Source organism: Nicotiana attenuata, unplaced genomic scaffold, assembly GCF_001879085.1.
Source record: "Nicotiana attenuata strain UT unplaced genomic scaffold, NIATTr2, whole genome shotgun sequence".
In the NCBI taxonomy this organism is placed as follows: Eukaryota; Viridiplantae; Streptophyta; class Magnoliopsida; order Solanales; family Solanaceae; genus Nicotiana; species Nicotiana attenuata.
The window spans coordinates 198245-218840 of NW_017670460.1; the positions used below are offsets into that span (position 1 = coordinate 198245).

Sequence of the window (20596 nt, forward strand, 5' to 3'; positions counted from 1 at the left end):
CAACTCACAGGAATTTATTCATATTCTGCAAACTATAAAGCAGTAGGGCATTTTACATCCATACTATATGCCAGTTTGGGGTTCATAAGTCAATTTGGATAACAATAGTTAGAAGTGAGCATGATAATGAGTATCAGCAATTGTGTCCAACTCCCAGGTCATTAATGAGTTTTGATTAAGAGGTGTTATTTGAAATTAACTAACTGTTAGATTCTAGGTGGATCAAATTAGTTATCAATAGACAGAATAAGTTAAAACTATGTGAAATATTTGCCTTAGAATTTGATTTGAATAAGAGAAGCATTTGTTTTTACAAAGCTGTTACCAGGCCTAGAAATTACAGTCAATATTGGTTTGGGCTCATTCATGAGCCAAGACAACAAGGCCCATATGTTTAAATAAGATCTAGGCCTAATTACATAATCGGATGCCCAAATATGGTTAGTGCCCTCATTGTGCGATTAGATTAGCCCCATTGGATCATGGACTGACCAGGGTTTGATTTGACTCCCGAAATTGGGCCTGTGATTATGGCCCAAGCTTACATGATTCATATGAATAAAGCTGAAGTGACATGCCATTTCCATGGGCTGGTTTTGAATGCCCAAAATACTAGAGGCTTGGATTCCTACTTGAAATCACTGGCTTAATTCTTGCAATATAATTTTGGGGCTCCCAAGTTAAGTAGCGAATTTGAATTAAGAAGTTTTCCTCTTTTTTAAGTTCGGACTTGAACTTGAGGCTCGAATTTCTGAATAGTGGTTTACTAGTAATGTTAATTAATTAAGTTGCTTTAGAGACAATCTTTAATAGAAAATCATAGTTCCTTCAGGTTAGCCTTTAAAATAAAACTAGGGGCGCCGCGCCAAACAAAATTTACAAATTGCGTGGCCCTTTTTAATTACTTCATTAAAATATTTAGAACTCGGGACATGCCATTTAGCAAATTTTCATGGCCTCCCGCAAAGATAATAACACGTTAGTCGCTTTATGCGTGCTTTTAATAATTTTACCTTCCTAAATACGGGTGTGCATTTCATGCAACCCAAATCCAAATCCCAAAACGTTGAATAAGAATGTGTCGAGGATCCGGGTGCATTTCATGTGACGTGACCTAAAAACACGTTTTTAAACGACGTTCACTTTCTAAATTTTTTTTAAAACTAAAAGCGGTTAAATAATTCTAAAATTGCAGTATAGGTTTGAACATGTATAAAAATTAGATTTCAGCCATTTATAATAATTTAAGCGACCGTGCTAGAACCACTGGATCCGGGGGTGCCTAACACCTTCCCTCGGGTCAACAGAATTCCTTATTCAGAATTTCTGGTTCGCAGACTCCAACTGGGAAGTCGAACTTTTCCTCGATCTGGGATTCAAGTTAAACCGGTGACTTGGGACACCAAAAGCCAATCCTATCCCAAGTGGCGACTCTAAATAAATAAATGATCCCATTTCAAATAATGTCACTTTAAATGGAAAAACTCCCTTATACATTATCCTTCGGGGTAGGTGTGTAAAAAAGAGGTGTGACAACTGTTCTTGTGAATTTGTACCTCTCCCTATGTGCAATTATTTGTTTAATTCCTATAAGCATTTAATTTCTTCTCTAAAAGCAAAACTGACATATCTCTCTTGTTTCTTTCCTTTATTGCTTTAAATTATGAAACTGTTGTATTTATCGCTTTCTTAATGTGCAAATAAATGTCAACATGCTTTTGATTATTGCATAATCATGCTCTATATCATACTCCACTCGTGCCAAACAAATATCATAGCAACACTTATAATGAGTGGTTGCGCTATTCCTACATTATTTCCCCCTAAATCCGGAAAGGCATATTTGCGGTAAAACCAGTCGATCAGCGGTGCAGTCGACAGTTCCTTGCCTTCCCCCTTGAGTTGTCCGCTCAAGGGTACCAGTCTAAAACCCCATAGAAACTTTACTCTGTTCAACTGTGCATGCATCATGGTCAACCTAGTCGGGTCAATTATGTTGTCCACATAATGATCCTTTAAGATAGCCTTGTCCAAAGTCCATTGGGTTTCCTAAACCCAAACGGACATCACCACGTTCTGTGCATTTATTTGGTGAACTAAATGCTTCATGCTAATTGTTGATATTAAATAGTCGAGTCTTGGTAGGGGAAGGGTCTAACCTTATTTGCCTTGCAGAAATATGAGGCACGAAGTCCCTAGATTCGGCACGGTCACCAACATCCACCCAAGACTACTAAGCTGGTGGAATGATCTTCACTCTAGTGATCAGACTCTCGTCAGAAAGTATCTGGGAAACCTACCTTCTCTCCTAGAAATCCAACCCAACAACAAGATCATAGAAGGGTCTTCGTATTCATGTTTTGTTTCCTGGGTTTGATTGTGTTTCCGATGAAGAAAGCAAGAATTCACACCAGGCTCGCTGTGGTAACAAAAACCCTAATGGAAGGGATCGGTGGGCAGCCATTCAGCATCGTGCCCATGATCATTGCTAACATATATCGAGCCTTGGAGAAGTGTCAACAGGGAGTGAAACACTTCGAAGGCTGCAATTTATTACTCCAACTCTGGCTCATGGAGCATCTCCAAAGGGGTGAATACCGACAAGAGATTCAGCGAAGGGACTGGGATGATCACATCACTTTCCATCACCCAAAGCGAATGAATTACAGCCCTAATATGTTCGCTCAACCAGAAGATGCCAAAGGATGGGTCGAGCTATTTGATAATCTAACTGAAGAATAGGTCCAATGGATGTTCGAGTGGTTTCCAACTGAGGAATTCATCGCCCGATCCAGAGATGCACCTTTTCTGATACTGATCGGTCTGAGGGGAACATATCCTTACGTCCCTCTTCGAGTCATGAGACAAGCGGGTAGGAAGCAGGTTATACCTAGGGTCGACAAGATGAGTCATTTCCGGGCTGACTTCCAGAATGATGATAGTCTTTACAAATGCCAAGCTCAGCATATGTGGCACTGCAAGGTCATAATGGGGAGAGATAACATCGAGCCAGACATGTATCATGCTGATTGCACTCCTTTCTACTCATGATGGTTGGAAGACAATCATGATGATCTGGGCCAGCCAGGGTTTGCTCGAGGTCACAGGATTATAGATGAAAGGGCCGAGGCACAAGTCAAATACAACCAACTGCGCAAAAGAATCCAGGAGTACGAAAACGAGCACCACGAGATACAAGAGTCTGATCAGAAGCTGATTGAGGAATTGAAGGACATGGCTGTCGGTGCCAACAAGCGACTGGGATACTTGGAGCGAGGCACAGTGGAGTTAGAGAAAAAGTTTCTCAAAAGGGTCGAAGACTGCCAAAATGCTGAAGGAACCGAAGGTGGACATCTAGCCAGGGCCTGCCTATTGCTGGGACTTCCCGAGTTGGGAAAGCTGTTCGACGGAGCCAAGGATGCCGAATCTGGGGAAGGTCCTTCTGGGACCAAGTAGATAGGAGTTTTTCTCTTCGCTTTATAAAATGAAATAAGGCCAATGCCCATTAGTGATTTTCATTTCCTGTTAATTTGTGGTTCGTCTATTTTTATCAATAAAATGAGGCATTTAGTATCCTAAAGTTCTCCAAATCAATTTGTCGCTAGGACCACCTCAGGCATAAAGAGGTCCCCAAATCAGGACACGATTTACATTCCCGCACTATGTGTTTAAATACTGCATCACTCTTTATGATCTTCAATGACTTGGTTACCTTTTGTTTTTGTTTTTGTTTTTATTATTCGCCTCCCCAAAGGTTAGTTCATGCACTCTGGAAACATCATCCTATTCCATGAGATTCAGGGGCCCTCCACCCACTCCTCCTCTTAGTCCGGTCAAAACCAAGAACAAATGTAAGACGGAAGATTTGAACAACATCAGAAAGGAGAATTCAACTGAATGGGTAGAGGCCACTAATGGTCATGGTACTTAGGTTCCTAAGGAAAATGTATCCCAACTTGAACAGAAATTACTAAAATTCCAGGAAGAGCTCGATCAAGTCCGGAATCTGGCAGGCCTATCATTTTCCCTCAGCACCCCAGATATCACCTTTCCCAATACTCAGAACCCTACACCACCTCAAAACATCCCGAAGCAACAGAATCACCCCGCTCCGCACACTATTCCACCAAAGACCCAATACAACACCTGCCACCTCTCAAATAACACTCCGCTACTCATCCCAGAACTGCAAAACTCCACAAATGACCACTTTTACACCCCCATCTACCTGGAGACCATGTCACACTCCACCCAACACATCTCAAGCACACCCGAGTCTGATGATAAAGACTTGCTCATCAGGAACCTGGCTGAGGAACTTAAGAAATTGACTAGCCGGATTCAAGATGTTGAAGGGAACAAAGGAATTGAGGGGCTGAACTATGAAGATATTTGCATACAGCCCGATGCCGAACTGCCCGAGGGGTACAAACCTCCGAAGTTCGAGATGTTTGACGGTACAGGCGAGCCAAGGGTCTATTTGAGAATATTGCGATAAGCTGGTTCGACTAGGGAAAGACGAGAGAATCCACATGAAGCTGTTCACAAAGAGCCTGAAAGGAGATGCGCTGTCTTGGTACATCAGCCAAGATCCAAAGAAGTGGTCAAGCTGGGTAGGCATGGCGTCCGACTTTATGGACATGTTCAGGTTTAACACAGAGAACGCGCCGGATGTGTTCTATATTCAGAATCTAAAGAGAAGCCTACATAAACATTTCGCGAGTATGCTACTCGCTGTAGGACCGAAGCTGCTAAGGTCAGACCTGCCTTAGAGGAGGAACAGATGAACAAATTCTTTGTCCGGGCCCAAGACCCGCAATACTATGAACGACTAATGATGATCGAGAGCCATAAATTTTCCGACATTATCAAACTGGGTGAAAGGATTGAAGAGGGTATCAAAAGCGGTATGGTTACAAACTTCGAGGCCTTGCAAGCTACAAATAAGGCCTTGCAGTCCGGTAGTGTGTCCAAGGAAAGGGACGTAGGAGCCGTGATGGTTGCACAAAGGATCAAATCTCCTATCAAATACAAAACTTACCCAACACCTCCACTCATATATCAGCCCACTCCGAACTACAAAGCACCCTCACCCTCCTATCAAACTCCACCACCCACTTACCAATCACCTCCACCTCCCACATATCAGCCTACTTCGCCCAGATATTCCCAACCCGCACATGTCTACCAAACCTACAATGCTCAACCATCCCACTGTCAATCACCTCCTGCACGTCAGAACTTCCCTAGACCCCGACCAAATTTTGATCACAGACCTCCAAAACAATATACAACCATTGCAGAACCTATTGACCAATTGTACGAAAGACTCAAAGCGGCTGGTTATGTCACCCCCATCCCTGCTGCAACCCCTGAGAACCCTTCTAAGTGGGTTAACCCAAACAAATCCTGTGCATACCACTCCGACATGAAAGGGCACACCATCGATGAATGTCGTTCCTTGAAAGACAAGATCCAGACTATAATTGATATCAAGATTATTGTGGCGAAGGAACCCGCTCCAAACGTCCACAATAACCCTCTACCAGACCATAAGGGTGCAGGCATTCACATGATTGAAATAGAGGATGATTGGGACCCCGAGTGATCAATCGGGTTGATCGCAGAAGGTGATGACCCAAAGAAGCCAATAGTTACTCTTAATCCAATCATAGTCCAGATTCAGCCATCCGGGGACGCTGAGGTAAATATGTCTGTGCCACTTGAGTTTGAAGCAACGTCATCTGCAAAGACACCAGCAACAATTGAGGTCGAGTTCATGTCTCCAGCAAATGCACCCGCACCGTTTTAAGTTACAGTTTTACCATCCAAGTCACATGCTCCATTCGGAGTAAGGATAGCCACATCGATCCCAGTGGAGATGTCGACCATGACACCATTCCATACAAAGGCTGTACCTTGGGACTATACAGCCGAGGCAAGAAGGAAAGGCAAGGTTAGGTTCGAAGAGACTGTCGCCGCAGAGGGTATGACGAGAACTGGTAGAGTTTATACCCCGGAACATGTAGTCGAGTCAAGCAAGCAGGCCTCCAACCGGCCACCATCATTGAGACAGGTCCAGACGATCTTTGGAGAAAGATACAGGCCAAGGAATACTTGGTCATCGACCAGTTGAACAAAACACCGGCGCAAATCTCCAGTCTTGCTTTGCTACAAAATTCTGAGGCACACAAGAATGCTCTGTAGGAGGTGCTGAGTGAAGAATATGTGCCAAGTAACATCACTGGCGGAGAAATGCTAACATGGTAGGACAAGTGTTGGAGAGCCATAAGATCACATTTCATGAGGACGAGCTGCCGCCTGAAGGGTTGGGACACAACAAGGCACTGCACATCACTGTGCAATGCGAGGACTATTTTATCACCAGAATCCTGATCGATGGAGGATCCAGCCTCGACATTGGAGTGGGTACGAACCTGGCAAGGGGCTCGGAAAGAACCTCCCAGGAATCGCTAAACCCATAAAACTCAAGAAACACGGCACTACTTTCGGTCTGGGATATGAGTACACCTGGGAAGAATTCAACAACTGGTCGCCACTATGGAGCGGTCCTTACTATTCACTGAAGCAGCCAATACCGCATTTGGAGCAGACTTTCCAACAAGCCAACGTTGTTTATGGGTCAGATGAAGAAGAAGCACTGGCAGCAGTGAAGAACTTGTTCCTAGAAGACAATGACATGGACTGATGTGTTATTCTCGAGGAGGAGGGGGAGGAAAGCCCTTCCATACAGGCCGTATGCAAAGGAGCATGCCTCAATAACTGGACCATCAGGACAACCAGAGCCCGACGAGCCTCAGGGTAGCAAGGCTAAAACAAGCATCATGCACTGTTTTTATTTACTAAATGATTTTCCTTTCGCATTTTAATTCCCGCAATAAGATCTTCAATGTTCAAAACAGTTATGAAATTTATCAAAGCATTTCGACTTTTCTTATGAATCAACACTCATTATTATTTTTCTCTCATTACTTTACTTATACAGCATTACTATTACTTATCTTGATGAACCAATGATTGTGATATACCATGAGACAACGCAACAAATGGACATTAATTCAGAGGAAGATGAGATTGTCAAAGAAGTTGAAAACATTGAGAACAGACCTAAGTCCAACCTGGAAGAGACCGAAATTGTTAACCTGGGAGATGCAGAAAACGTCAAGGAAACACGAATCAGCGTTCACTTATCGCCATTATAAAAGAAGGAATTCACAGAATTTCTAAGGGAATATGAGGACATATTCGCCTGGTCATATGATGACATGACTGGTTTGAGTACATCTATTGTGGCTCACAAGCTGCCAACCGATCCAGCATGCCCGCCAGTAAAGCAAAAGCTCAGAAAATTCAAGCCTGATATGAGTTTGAAAATCAAGGAAGAAGTCACTAAGCAAGTCAAAGGTAAGGTTCTCAGGGTAGTAGAATACCCGACATGGTTAGCTAACATCGTGCCAGTGCCAAAGAAGGACGGGAAGGTCAGAGTCTGTGTCGACTACCGGGATCTCAACCGGGCTAGTCCGAAAGACGACTTTCCTTTGCCGAACATACACATCCTGATTGACAATTGCGCTAAGCATGAGTTGCAATCATTTGTAGATTGCTTCGCGGGTTATCACCAGATCTGGATGGATGAAGAAGATGCTGAGAAAACGGCTTTCATTACACCATGGGGAATGTATTGTTACAAGATGATGCCATTCGGCCTGAAGAATGCAGGGGCCACCTATATGAGGGCCATGACTACCATTTTCCATGATATGACACACAAGGAGATTGAGGTATATGTAGACGATGTCATCGTCAAGTCCAAGAAGGCCACTGATCACATGGAAGATTTGAGGAAGTTCTTCAATAGATTGCGAAGGTACAACCTGAAACTGAACCCTGCGAAGTGCGCATTTGGGGTTCCTGCTGGGAAATTGCTTGGGTTCATTGTGAGTCACCGAGGAATAGAACTGGATCCATCAAAAGTCAAAGCTATTCAAGAATTGCCACCGCCGAGGAACAAGAAGGACGTGATGAGTTTCTTGGGAAGGCTCAATTACATCAGCCGATTCATAGCACAGTCTACGGTTATTTGTGAGCCAATCTTTAAGATGTTGAAGAAGGACGCCGCCACCAATTGGACCGATGACTGCCAAAAGGCCTTCGACAGAATCAAGGAGTACTTGTCAACACCACCAGTCCTGGTCCCGCCTGAGCCAGGTAGACCCCTATTACTCTACCCCGCAGTATTGGATGGAGCTTTTGGTTGCGTTCTGGGGCAGCAAGATGAAGCCAAGGGGAAGTTCTCTCCCAATTGGCAGGGTCCATACATATTCCATCGAATTCTGACGGGAGGAGCCCTCATACTTGCAGAAATGGATGGAGAAGTCCGGCTAAAGCCGATCAATTCAGATGCAGTCAAATGTTACTATGTGTGATCTTTATGTTTTCCCTATATGATGTAATTGAACTACGCCTGACCTGATTCCCGTTTAAGAGGGGATACGTAGGCAGCCCTATGGGTTCGGTCACAATTCAATAAAATTTTCATTTTCCCCGCAATTGGAAACTAGGGCAGAATTTTGAGCAGGACCCTCAAAATTCCGAAGTAATTTCAGTCGATCGTCGCAAGCAATAGCCTGAAGCATCAACCCATTAAACTAGGGCAGAATTTTGAGCAGGACCCTCAAAATTCCGTAGCAAAGAAGGTTGCAATGTCACGAACCACATCACAGTCATCGGTTCATCTAAAAACTATTATTATCGTATTTTTTACAAAATCATGCATATTACTGAAATTGCGTTGTTTAGCAACGCTACCCCAATGATACATACAGTATCACCAGATCAGAGTCGAGCAGGTCAAGCAAAGCCAGCAGGGACACGAACTAACCTCCCCCTTTACAAAACTCACGATTTTTTTGGATGCAAGTGCAAAATCATCAAACATATTATACACCCATGGGACGAACATTATTCATGAATACAACTCTCAGAACTGTTGCACTTACCAACATTTGTTATCCGCACACACCAGCTATATTCTTTGTCACAATGTCCCCAGTAATCACAATGTCGCAATATGCTATCAGCTAAGAAAAACTCTACTATCATTGGCCATTTTATTTCTTGCATAAGGCTACTATTCTGCCTTCCGAGACTAAACGCTGTCTCCATCTGCATTTTGCATTGCATAAGGCTACTATTCTGCCTTTCGAGACTAAACGCTGTCTCCATCTGCATTTTGCATTGCATAAGGCTACTATTCTGCCTTTCGAGACTAAGCGTTGTCTCCATCTGCATTTGGCATTGCATAAGGCTACTATTCTGCCTTCCGAGACTAAACGCTGTCTCCATCTGCTTTTTGCATTGCATAAGGCTACTATTCTGCCTTCCGAGACTAAACACTGTCTCCATCTGCATTTCGCATTGCATAAGGCTACCATTCTGCCTTCCGAGACTAAACGTTGTCTCCATCTGCATTTCGCATTGCATAAGCTACCATCCCGCCTTCCAAGGTTAAGCTCTACCCTCATACTGCATCTGCATGGCTGAAAGATCGCCTCATACTATATCTGCATGGCTGAAAGATCGCCTCATACTGCATCTACATGGCTGAAAGATCGCCTCATACTGCATCTGCATGGCTGAAAGATCGCCTCATACTATATCTGCATGGCTGAAAGATCGCCTCATACTGCATTTGCATGGCTGAAAGATCTCCTCATACTGCATTTGTATGGCTGAAAGATCGCCTCATACTGCATCTGCATGGCTGAAAGATCGCCTCATACTGCATCTGCATGGCTGATAGATCGCCTCATACTGCATTTGCATGGCTGAAAGATCGCCTCTTACTATATCTGCATGGCTGAAAGATCCCCTCATACTGCATCTGCATGGCTGAAAGATCGCCTCATACTGCATCTGCATGGCTGAAAGATCGCCTCATACTATATCTGCATGGCTGAAAGATCGCCTCATACTATATCTGCATGGCTGAAAGATCGCCTCATACTGCATCTGCATGGCTGAAAGATTGCCTCATACTGCCTCTGCATGGCTGAAAGATTGCCTCATACTATATCTGCATGGGCTGAAAGATCGCCTCATNAAGAATAACAAGTTTTTCATTACCCAAAATTGAATACCCGCTTAGAATAATAAAACAGATGATATTTGTCGAGAAGTGCAAAATCGTATGGATACGATTCTCGTTTTGTATCTTGATTAATTGGATCGTTTCTTTATGGATTCCTATCCCAAACTCTTCGAGATGTGTTTCCGAGTATTCCTTGATCATTTCGTCCAAGAAGAGGAGTTCCTCTAATTCTATAAATTTTTCTAGAAGACTCTTTTCTTGAATATTATTCAAAAAAATTTCGGATTGCCCAGTATTCCACCAATTAGTAACCCAAGATTCCAGACATTTATTAACTGAGAAAGAAATCCACCAGGGCAAAAATACTATAGATGCAAGATAGAAAAGAGGAGTGAATGCTTTCTTTTTTGCCATTTTTTCATCTGTGAATTGTTAATCAACCCATTCGTACACTCTATGCGATCGAATATTTCTTACACACATGAGTTTTATACAAGGTATCGGACTAATGAATCTATTTTCTTTGTGATTTTGTGGTTAGTCTTTGAATCTAGAAAGAATCCAGAAAAAAGCTAAGAATTCACTTCGAATGAAGAAATTCAGAATATTGTTTCCTGATACTGATATCTCAATTTCTCAAAATACTTCAATTGGTACACGCAAGAAATAGGCTAATTCAGCAGCCTTTTGTTCAATTTCTCGTGGAGTCAAATTCTCATCAGTACGAGTCAAGGGAATGGACCCCTGGCCTCGGATGTCCATATAAAGAACACGACGAGCATAAATACCCTCTTTAACTTCTATTCTAACGGACTGAATATCTTTTATAAGGAATCGGAGGAATATGCGACGATTTTTTCCCGGAAATCCCCAACGAAAAATACAGACTATTCCTTCCTTTCTATCGAATCGATCATAACCACTACCTACATTCCAGGAAATTGTGCACCACAAATAAGAGCTAATAAAGAGACCCGCAATTCCGTAGAAAGACATCACGATTCCTTGTGGAAAAAAAACTGATTTGCTGAGGCGGAAAAAAGATATCAAATTTCTATTAGTATTTTTAAAGCTAAATTGCATATAATTGCAATATTAGCCATTTCTAAGGTTTAATTATGTTATATATTCATAAAATTGAGTCTTGTATTTTTATATTGTTAATTATGTATTATAAATCATTTTAGTATTTCAAATTCATTTTCAAAAAAACTATTTGCTATTTTTTATAAATTAAAAGGAAAATATGGCTATTTAACTTATAGCCAAAATTGGCTTTAAAATCTAGCCTAAATCGAATCCCCAATCCCTTGGCCCAATTTCTAATTTAAACCCGACCCTAACCCTTTAAACCCAACCCAAGCCCGGATCCCTACCTACCCCATCTAATCTAGGCTGTTGATCATTCAGATCAACGCCACCATTTCACCTACCTAAAATAAACCCAAACTACCCCCTTAACCTAATTCATTTCCACCAACCCGCCGCCCTTGAATCCCTTCCTCTCCAATTCTCTCTACAATCTCACCTAAACCCTAGCCGCCGCCACCCAGATCAACCCTAATCCCCTTCGATTCTCACCCAATCCATGGACTCTCATGGCTGTTTGAGACATGTACCGACCTCCTGTGTCTCCTATTTGTTTGTTTCCGTGATTTCATGGACAGATCTCAAAGAGATCTAGTCCAGTCTTGGCTCAACTTCTATCCATGGACTCTTTCCGACCACCCATGGCTGTTCGAGTCAGATCCTTGACTTTTCCGGCTAGATCGGTAACTTTTCAAAGCTCTTCTCATTCTTCTGGGTTCGCTGAAACCCTAGCTTTAAGAGCTTTCCGATTTTTTCTTTCAGATCTGTGTATGTCATGAACTTTTTGATGTTCTTCTCCAAGGTTTTTCCGATTTCTTTCAAAATGACTCTTCGTTTTCAAAGATTAGGGTTTTCTTAAACTTCTTTTAAAAGGCTTCTTCTCCGACCTTCAGTGTTATCTTATGATTTTACTGTTTGAACGATTTGCTTAGGTTTTTCTTCTATCTGGTTCATCGTGTTAGAACCCTAGGTATTTTAGTTTTATCCGGGTCCTGAAATGTCTTTGTTTGTTTTGTAAGTATACTTGTTACGATTAAGCTCTTTGTGTTTAGATCCCCTTTTTTGTTGACTAATTCAAAGCTCATACCATTTTTTTTAACTCGACTATTGTTAAAACCCTAATTTCTTGAAACTTCCCTCATTTGTTACTGTGAGCTTTCGAAGACTACCTTTATTTATTTTAGTGTGTTGGTCTGACCTCCTCTAAATGTTGCTATGCGTTAGACTGTTTCCTTCATTTTAGTTCTATGTGACTACTTGACTTTGTTGACTACTATGCTTTGAGTAGGTTCTTTTACTACTGAGCCCCAGCCTACCCCTGTTACTGCTGTATGTTTGTGTTCATCTAGTTGCTTCTTTTGCCAATATGGTTGGCCTTGCATGTCTGATGTTCGTGTTCATTCTTCTCTATTTATATGGCAAAGTGCAAAAGCATGATTCTTTCTTGATTGATCTTGATTCCCTCAAGTTACGGCTGATTGCAAATATTTTCTTATAAACCCCTGGTTTCACTCGTTTTGTTCAAATTGATTGATTCCCTTCCTTTGCTGTGATGTTTTACCCCTGCTGAATACTTTTCCAAAATTAAGTATATTTTGTACTTAGACTCAATTGTATACTCTATATTCTTACTATCCCTTATATGGTCAGAAATCAATCATCCTCAAATTTATTTTCTTTCCTTAATTATCCCTGCCAGTATCCGTTAAGCAGTAATTCCTTGATTAAAGGGAAGTACTTGTATTAATTGATTCTGATTGTGATCTATTTCCATATTTGTGTGAAACTCTTACTTGTTACCTTATTTTTCTACTCATTTTTAAAGCTATAAATACCATAATGCTTTTATTAACACAAAAACCACTTGAGTTCGGAACACACACTTAACTAAAAGCTCTCTCTCTTTTCTCTGTTATTACTTGTGTTGCTGCCTTGTCTAGCCGGCTGAAAGCCAAGGCCAGGCTGTGGAAATTTGCTTACGTTTCTTTCTGCATTTGCTTCTTTACTGGTATGTTCTAATTAATCTTCAAGCACCAAAAACAACAGGTTTTCTTTACTATTGCCTTCACTCTTGCCTGTTTCTTGCTTGTGTTTAATCAAGTTTCATTCCTAAAGCATGCTGTAAATCAATGTGTTCCTTTGTGTATAAATACTCTGTCAGTCATTTGATTATGTGATAATGCCTTATGAATCCCAAACCCCCATATCCCATATGTGTTTGTATTCTCTGGTTGGTTTGAGGGCATGTCAGCATAAGACATTGCTGTGCATGACCCAAACCTGACCCCTTCCTAAGGTCGTATGCTCCTTGCAATAAATTCCCAAACCCCTTACCCCTCTCTATTCTCCACTCAGTTTTAAATTTCTGTTTCTGCACTTCAATTATACTCTTAGACTTAGGTTCTGCCCCTCTTGTGTGAGCCTTGCCTTGGGACCCATGAGCTCCCTCTGAACTTGGACACATAAGGGCTGGCCCTTCCACACTGCACCCATCTCTATCTGGTTATGCAAACTGGGGTGTGAGCACTGCCCGGGGTCCCTTGAAACCCTTAGGGAACTTTGACACACTCAAGTCTGAGAAAGGCTTTGAAACAAGTGGCATTTGAGGTGGTTTGTTCCATAACTCAGAGAGGAAGTCAGAATCAGGCTTCCTATGGTTGTAACTTCTTATTATACACTTTCTAATGTAATTCATTATTTGGTTGGTAATAAGTTGTAATAAACATTGGGGTTGGATAGTGGAAAGGGCTGGGTAATTATGCATGCTTAACTATTAGAAAGGTAGAGAACATGCCTATAGGACCTGTTTTCTGCATGATTAATTCAGCATTTAGATAATATACATATAGGATTTTTTTTAGTCTGTATGTTTGACTCTGCATTTAGAGTACCTGTCTATAGGACCTGTTTGAAATTCTGCACTTAGATAACATGCCTATAGGATTTGTCTTAAATTCTGCATGTCTATTACCACACTTAGACACCATGTTCTTAGGATCCAATTGGTTATAATCCGACATCATGCCCAATAGATTCAAATCAGTATCTTTTCATAGAAATCATGCCTATAGGAATTTCAAGCAAGTCCTGCCTGCTTCGTTTCACGTTTAACTAGATATCATGTCTATAGGAATTAAAATTAGCAATAATAGATATCAATGTCTATAGAATCTGAAACCAGTCTAGTCTAAAATCAGTTGAACTCATGCTGTTCTAAACTAATTTTTTAAACAACTCTCTCTCTTCTTACTAAAATAGTTTAGAAAGCATGCCTATAGGATCTCAAATCGTTCATTTTTGAATTGTTACTATTTTGCCACGTTCTGAATCAGTAATAGATATCATGTTTATAGGATCTCACCCAAACACTTAGGCAAGCCTTAGGTGACAATAAATAAAACTGAACCCGCCTTTGTTAATTAGTAACTGCTACAACCAGCAGGCAGGCCTGATTCGAACTTCTTATCTGAGTTATGTTATAAACTGGTCTGCCTCAACAATTAAAATTCCCCTTGCCTTAGTATTTTAGATTCAGACCCTGACTGTGTTTAAGTCATGCTATTTATGTGCTTTGATTGAGGAGGTATACATGAGCCTTTTAGTTGTTTACATGTTTCCCCTTTATGTGCAGTCTTTTGTGTTTTTGTATGTCGCCTTAGCTTTTTCACCTTTTGAAACCTAAAAGTCAGCCTAATATCCCTCCCCTTTAGGAATAGTAGTCCTAAGTTCCTCCGGGACTGATAGGAATGGGACGGGTAATAGCATGCAATAGTTGTCGAGACCAATCCGCGCTTTAATACCTCGATGGGGTGGGAAGGGTAGATATGGATATGATGACCGGTGCGCTAATACCACGCGTAGCCCCTCTTTTGAGGAGTGATTACCGGGTATTGCATTGATGTGATCCATATTATAAATAAACCTAGGACCCCTTTTCTTTTCATTTGCCACTTCTTTTTTTAATTTTATTATGTCTTTTAATAATTGCTCTTTCGAACTCTTATGTGTTTAAACTTAAATACCCTACTATTTGAGCCTATACTTGTCTATTTGCTAAATTGCACAAATTCACAAAAAAACTGTCTGGCCGGGAACCACATTAGTGGATCCTGAGGGGTGCCTAACACCTTCCCCTTAGGATAATTTCAAGCCCTTACCCTATCTCTGGTTATCACACAAACTTAGAAGTGACCCTTATAGGTGTCCTAATGCACCTTAACTCATTTGGTGGCGACTCTTTAAATGCAAAACCCAGTTCCCAAAAGGAACGAGTTGTCCCATGCCCAAAATGTCATAAACCCGATTTCCGATGCAAAGAGGTAAAAAGGGGCGCGACAATGTGACCAACTATGTCACCGCAGTAAAAGGCAACGACCTCGCCAAAGATCAAGTGTCTTCCATATTACTGAAGAAGTTTGGCAAAACCCTCACCGGGGGAGCACTAACTTGGTATTCATAGCTGCCTGCACGCTCAATTGAAATATTTGATGAAATGGCCGACAAGTTTGTGACTGCCCATGCTGGGGCTAAGAAAGCAAAGGCAAGAGTCAATGACATATTTGCCATGAAACAATCACCCGGTGAAGGACTAAGAGATTTCCTCGCCCGATTCAACCGCGTGAGGATGACCTTACCAAATGTATCAAAGGGAATGGCAGTAGCAGCTTTCTAGAACTGGTTGACCAGGAACGGTTCAAGGGCGACTAGAAAATTGTTAAGCCGACTCATGAAATATCTCCCAACCACTTCGGACAAGATACACAACGCTTACTGCGCTGAAGTGCGAGCTGACGAGGACGACCTCAACGGGCCAACTCAATAGCTAACCTCAGTCCAAATGGAATCTAGGAAAGGTCGAAGAAATGGCAACATAAAGGACCATGTAGGCCCGCTACTCAACCGCGAAAGACATCAACCATATGTCAGAGCCGCCGTCATACCACCTCCCCGTCATGGTGACGCCCCATCTAGGCCGCCAATAGGACTCACCAAAGCGAAAGAGGTATGCCTCCACTTCTATCTACTCACAATTTCTGTGTTTCGCCCTCAAAAATAGTCTACGCCTTGGAGAAGCTCGGCCCAAAAGTGAAATGGCCGCAGAAGATGAAGTCTGACCCAAACAGCAGAAAGTCAAACTCCCTCTGCGAGTTCCATCAGGAACGGGACCACAAAACCGAGGACTCCATCACTCTCAAGCAAGAGGTCGTGACATGTTTCACCAAGGACATCTTAAGGAACTTTTGAGTGATCGAGGAAGGACAAACTTTGCTCGAAGACGCGAACAGCATCAGGGTCCACCAAAACCACCCTCCACAACTCGAACTATCCAAATATCATCGGAGGAGGCGACGACGTGTCAATCAATAGCGTAAAATTCACGACCACCCACAAACTGAAATGGTCAATTAATCATGAACGGTATGACGAACTCGAAGAGAGTATTATCTTTGATAAGTCAGATACCCACGGTTTGGTATTTCCTCATTATTACTTTACGCATCTTAGATACTGACGTAAAATGTATAATGGTCGACTATGGGAGCGGCGCGTTCATTGTCCACCCTCGAGTCCTCGCACAAATGAAGCTCGAGGATAGGATAGTGCCATGCTGCATCACACTAACGAGTTATAACAATGCGGTCGAGCGGACATCTGGAGAAATCACGCTACCCATCCTGGCCGGTGGCGTCACCTTGGAGACCACGTTCCACATCATGTACCAGGATACAACGTACAACGCCATCATAGATCGTCCCTAGATACACGCCATGAAAGTCGTCCCCTCCAGCTTATATCCAGTCATTAAATTTCCTACCCCTTGGGGGGTATTCAGCATCCGAGGAGAGAAACGCACTGCCCGAGAATGCTACCGCGTCTCCCAAGACTCCACATACACCCAACAATTAAAAGGCAAAGCAGAGACCGCATAGCAATTAACAGGGTCGGGGTCAGGTGATGATGAAGAAAAAGACATCATCAGGGATCCCGAAATCGTAGAAGCCACAGGGTTGGCCGTAGAAGGTCTTGACCCCGTACAACTTGACAAAAATGACAATAGCAAAAAAGCCTACATTGGCCACAAACTTCACGAATCAGGTAAATTTCATCAATTCTTAACTAACAACGCAGACCTGTTTGCCTTTTCCCATGCAGATATGTCGGGCATCCCGAAAGAGATAGAAACACACAAGTTGAACGTCGACCCATTTTACCCCCAGTGTGGCAAGTTAGGCGGAAATTCAACTCTGCAATAAATGACGCGATCATCAATGAGGTTGAAAAACTATTGCAAAATGGCTCAATTAGAGAATCGAAGTACCCTCAATGGGTCGCCAACATGGTCACGGTGAAAAAGAAGAATGGGAAGTGAATGTGCGTAGACTTCACAGATCTGAACAAAGCCTGCCCGAAAGACTCATTCCCACTACCCCATATTGACCAACTCATTAACGCAACAGCCGTGCACGAGCTATTAATCTTCTTGGACGCCTACTCGGGCTACAACCAAATCCTCATAGAGGAGAAAGACCAAGAAAAAACCACTTTCATACTCACCAGGGACGTACTGCTACAGAGTGATGCCTTTCGAACTGAAAAATGTAGGGGCAACGTATCAGAGGTTGGTGACAAAAATGTTCAAAGACCAGCTCGGCAAAACCATGGAAGTCTACATTGACGACATGTTGGTCAAGTCAAAAAGGAAAGAGGATCACATCAACCACTTGAAGGAGGTCTTCGACATACTCAGGCGATACGGTATGAAATTGAACCCCGAAAAATGCGCCTTCGATGAAACCTCGGGAAAGTTCCTCGTTTTCTTGGTATCACAATGAGGCATCGAAGTCAACCCCAACCAAATCAAAGCTATAGAAGGAATACCGGAGAACCTAACCAGTAAGAAACAAGTACAGAAGCTGACCGGCAGTATAACCGCCCTATCAAGATTCATCTCACGGTCCTCTGACAGATGCCATAAATATTTCGGCGTACTCAAGAAAGACAATGTACTCCAATGGAACTCCGAGTGCGTCAAAGCCTTGAAAGAGTTGAAGGCATACCTATCGTCACCCCCACTGCTCGCTAAAGCGGAACCTGGGGAACACCTCCTCATCTACCTGGCTGTGTCCGATGTGGCCGTGAGTGCGGTTCTGGTTCGAGAAAAAAAGGTACGCAATCTCCCATTTACTGTATTAGCAAAACTCTAGTTGATGCCCAGACGAGGTATCACACCTCGAGAAGCTAGCCCTGGCTTTGGTCATAGCTTCGCGAAAGCTTAGACCCTATTTCAAGTGCCATCCCATCTCGGTAGTCATGACCTTTCCCCTGAGGAGTATTCTGCATAAACTCGAGTTGTCGGGTAGATTAGCCAAATGGGCCATAGAATTGAGAGAGCACGATATAACCTATCAGCCACGATCGGTGATAAAGTCGCAAGTGATCGCCGACTTCAGCACAAAAATAATGCCTAAAGTCGAAAAGGAAGTCGCCCGTACTTCCCCCAAAATACACGACCTATGGGTTTTGTATACCGATGGCACCTCTAACGCGTCAGGATCGGGACTGGGACTCGTACTCGAGGTTCGAGCAGGCGAAGTAATTCGCCAGTCCATAAGATGCCTAGATATGACTAAGAACAAGGCCGAGTACGAGGTCATGATTGTAGGGCTAAAGTTAGCACTCAAGTACGGAGCAAAGCGAGTCATCCTACGGTGCGACTCTCAGCTCGTCCCCAATCAAGTCACAGGGACTTTCCAAATCAAGGAACAAAGACTGCAAAAATACTAAGCCGAGATGTGCAAGCTGTTACCCGAATTCAATGAATGCCAGCTCAACCAAATCCCTCGAGCACAGATGATCGAAGCTGACTGCCTTGCCAAACTGGCAGCGACCACTAAAAGCATAACCGAAGAAGGGAACGTGGTCAATCTCCTCCACTCGTCGATCGATCAAATTGAGGTACGAACTATAAACTTAACTTGGGACTGGCGCAATCGCATTATCAAATATTTGCAGGACGGAAGTGCTCCCAGACAACAAAAAAGAAGCCAAGAAGCTTCCAATGCAAGCGGCCAGGTACAGCGTCATCAATAACGACTTGTATAAAAGAACGTATGGCGGCCCCCTAGAAAAATTCTTAGGCCCAAACCAGACATGACATGTTCTGGAAGAAGTCCACGAAGATCACTGCGCAGCTCACCCCGGCAATTGAGCCCTAGTTATATGCCTCATACGAGCAGGCTACTACTGGCCTACAATGAAAAAAATGGCCGCCGACTTCATGAGAAAATGCGAACAATGCCAAAAATACGCCCCCATGATCCACCAAGCAGGCGAGCACCTTTACTCAGTCACCTCGCTATGGCCTTTTATCAAATGGGGGATGGACATCGTCGGCCCCCTCCCAGCAGGGCGAGGTAACGTACGATTCCTTTGGTTTTAACTTACTATTTCTCTAAATTGGTTGAAGCAGGAGCGTTCCGCTAGATACGCGAGCAAGAAGTTATCGACTTCATATGGAAGAATATTGTATGCCTCTTCGACCTCCCTAAAGAAATCAGTTGTGATAACAGACATCAATTCACTGGGAAAAAGATCGTAGGGTTCATCGAGAAATGGCATATAGAAAGAATACTCTCCACGCCATATCACCCCGTGGGCAATGGGCAAGTAGAGTCCTCCAACAAGTCAATATTGAATATCATCAAGAAGAAGCTCAACAACGCCAAGGAACTGTGGTCGGAGTTGTTGCCGGAAGGGCTATGGGCATACTGCGCAACGCCAAAAACAAGCACACGAGAAACACCGTACTCACTAGTCTATGGGACTGATGCAGTAATACTGGTCGAGGTCGGTAAACCCAAGTCTAAGGTACCACACGAGAGCGGGCTGAGAAATGACGAAAGCAGGAGGCAAGACCTCCACGAGGCTGAAGAACGAAGATACATGGCATACATAAGGATGGTCGCCCAAAAACAATAAGCAGAGTAATACTACAACCAAAAAGCCAAGATCAGACCGCTCAAAGTCGGAGACTACGTACTCAAAGCCAAAACACAAGCAAGCAAGGATCCACGAGAAGGAAATCTAGGGACTAACTGGGACGGCCCATAGAAAGTTACGGCGGCAGCAAGCAAAGGGTCGTTACAACTAGAAACGATGGAAGGAAAACTACTACCAAACAACTGGAACATCGCCCACCTCAAGTACTTCAACTTATATAGAAAATTGCTCTCCGAGGCGTACTATTTTCCCCTCACCTGAGTTTTGTCCAAATTGGGTTTTCTCGGGGAGGTATTAACGAGGCGACGAGGAGGATATTTCGAAGTTAAGCACGAGCATGTGAGATTACGAGTTAGCAAGTTCATTGCTCGAGCCCTCGAATACTTCTTCGGGTCA

General features: G+C 42.9%; 1 protein-coding gene across 1 annotated transcript; it reads right to left on the reverse strand.

Annotated features, from left to right (window-relative positions):
* Window positions 1–10747: 10747 nt before the first annotated feature.
* LOC109239742 (photosystem I assembly protein Ycf4-like) lies at window positions 10748–15757 on the reverse strand. Its single transcript, XM_019406327.1, has 2 exons — window positions 15607–15757; window positions 10748–11037 (listed from the first exon to the last, which is right to left on the reverse strand). The coding sequence occupies exons 1-2, from the start codon at window positions 15755–15757 to the stop codon at window positions 10748–10750; spliced, it is 441 nt and encodes a 146-aa protein (XP_019261872.1).
* Between the last annotated feature and the right edge of the window lie 4839 nt (window positions 15758–20596).

Coding starts and splice junctions, on each gene's coding strand:
- LOC109239742 (XM_019406327.1), bottom strand. CDS start 15,757: ATGTCATTGACTCTTGCCTTTGCTTTCTTAGCCCCAGCATGGGCAGTC. Junction 11,038..15,606: donor GGTTTTGCCAAACTTCTTCA/GTAATATGGAAG, acceptor CCTGGAATGTAG/GTAGTGGTTATGATCGATTC.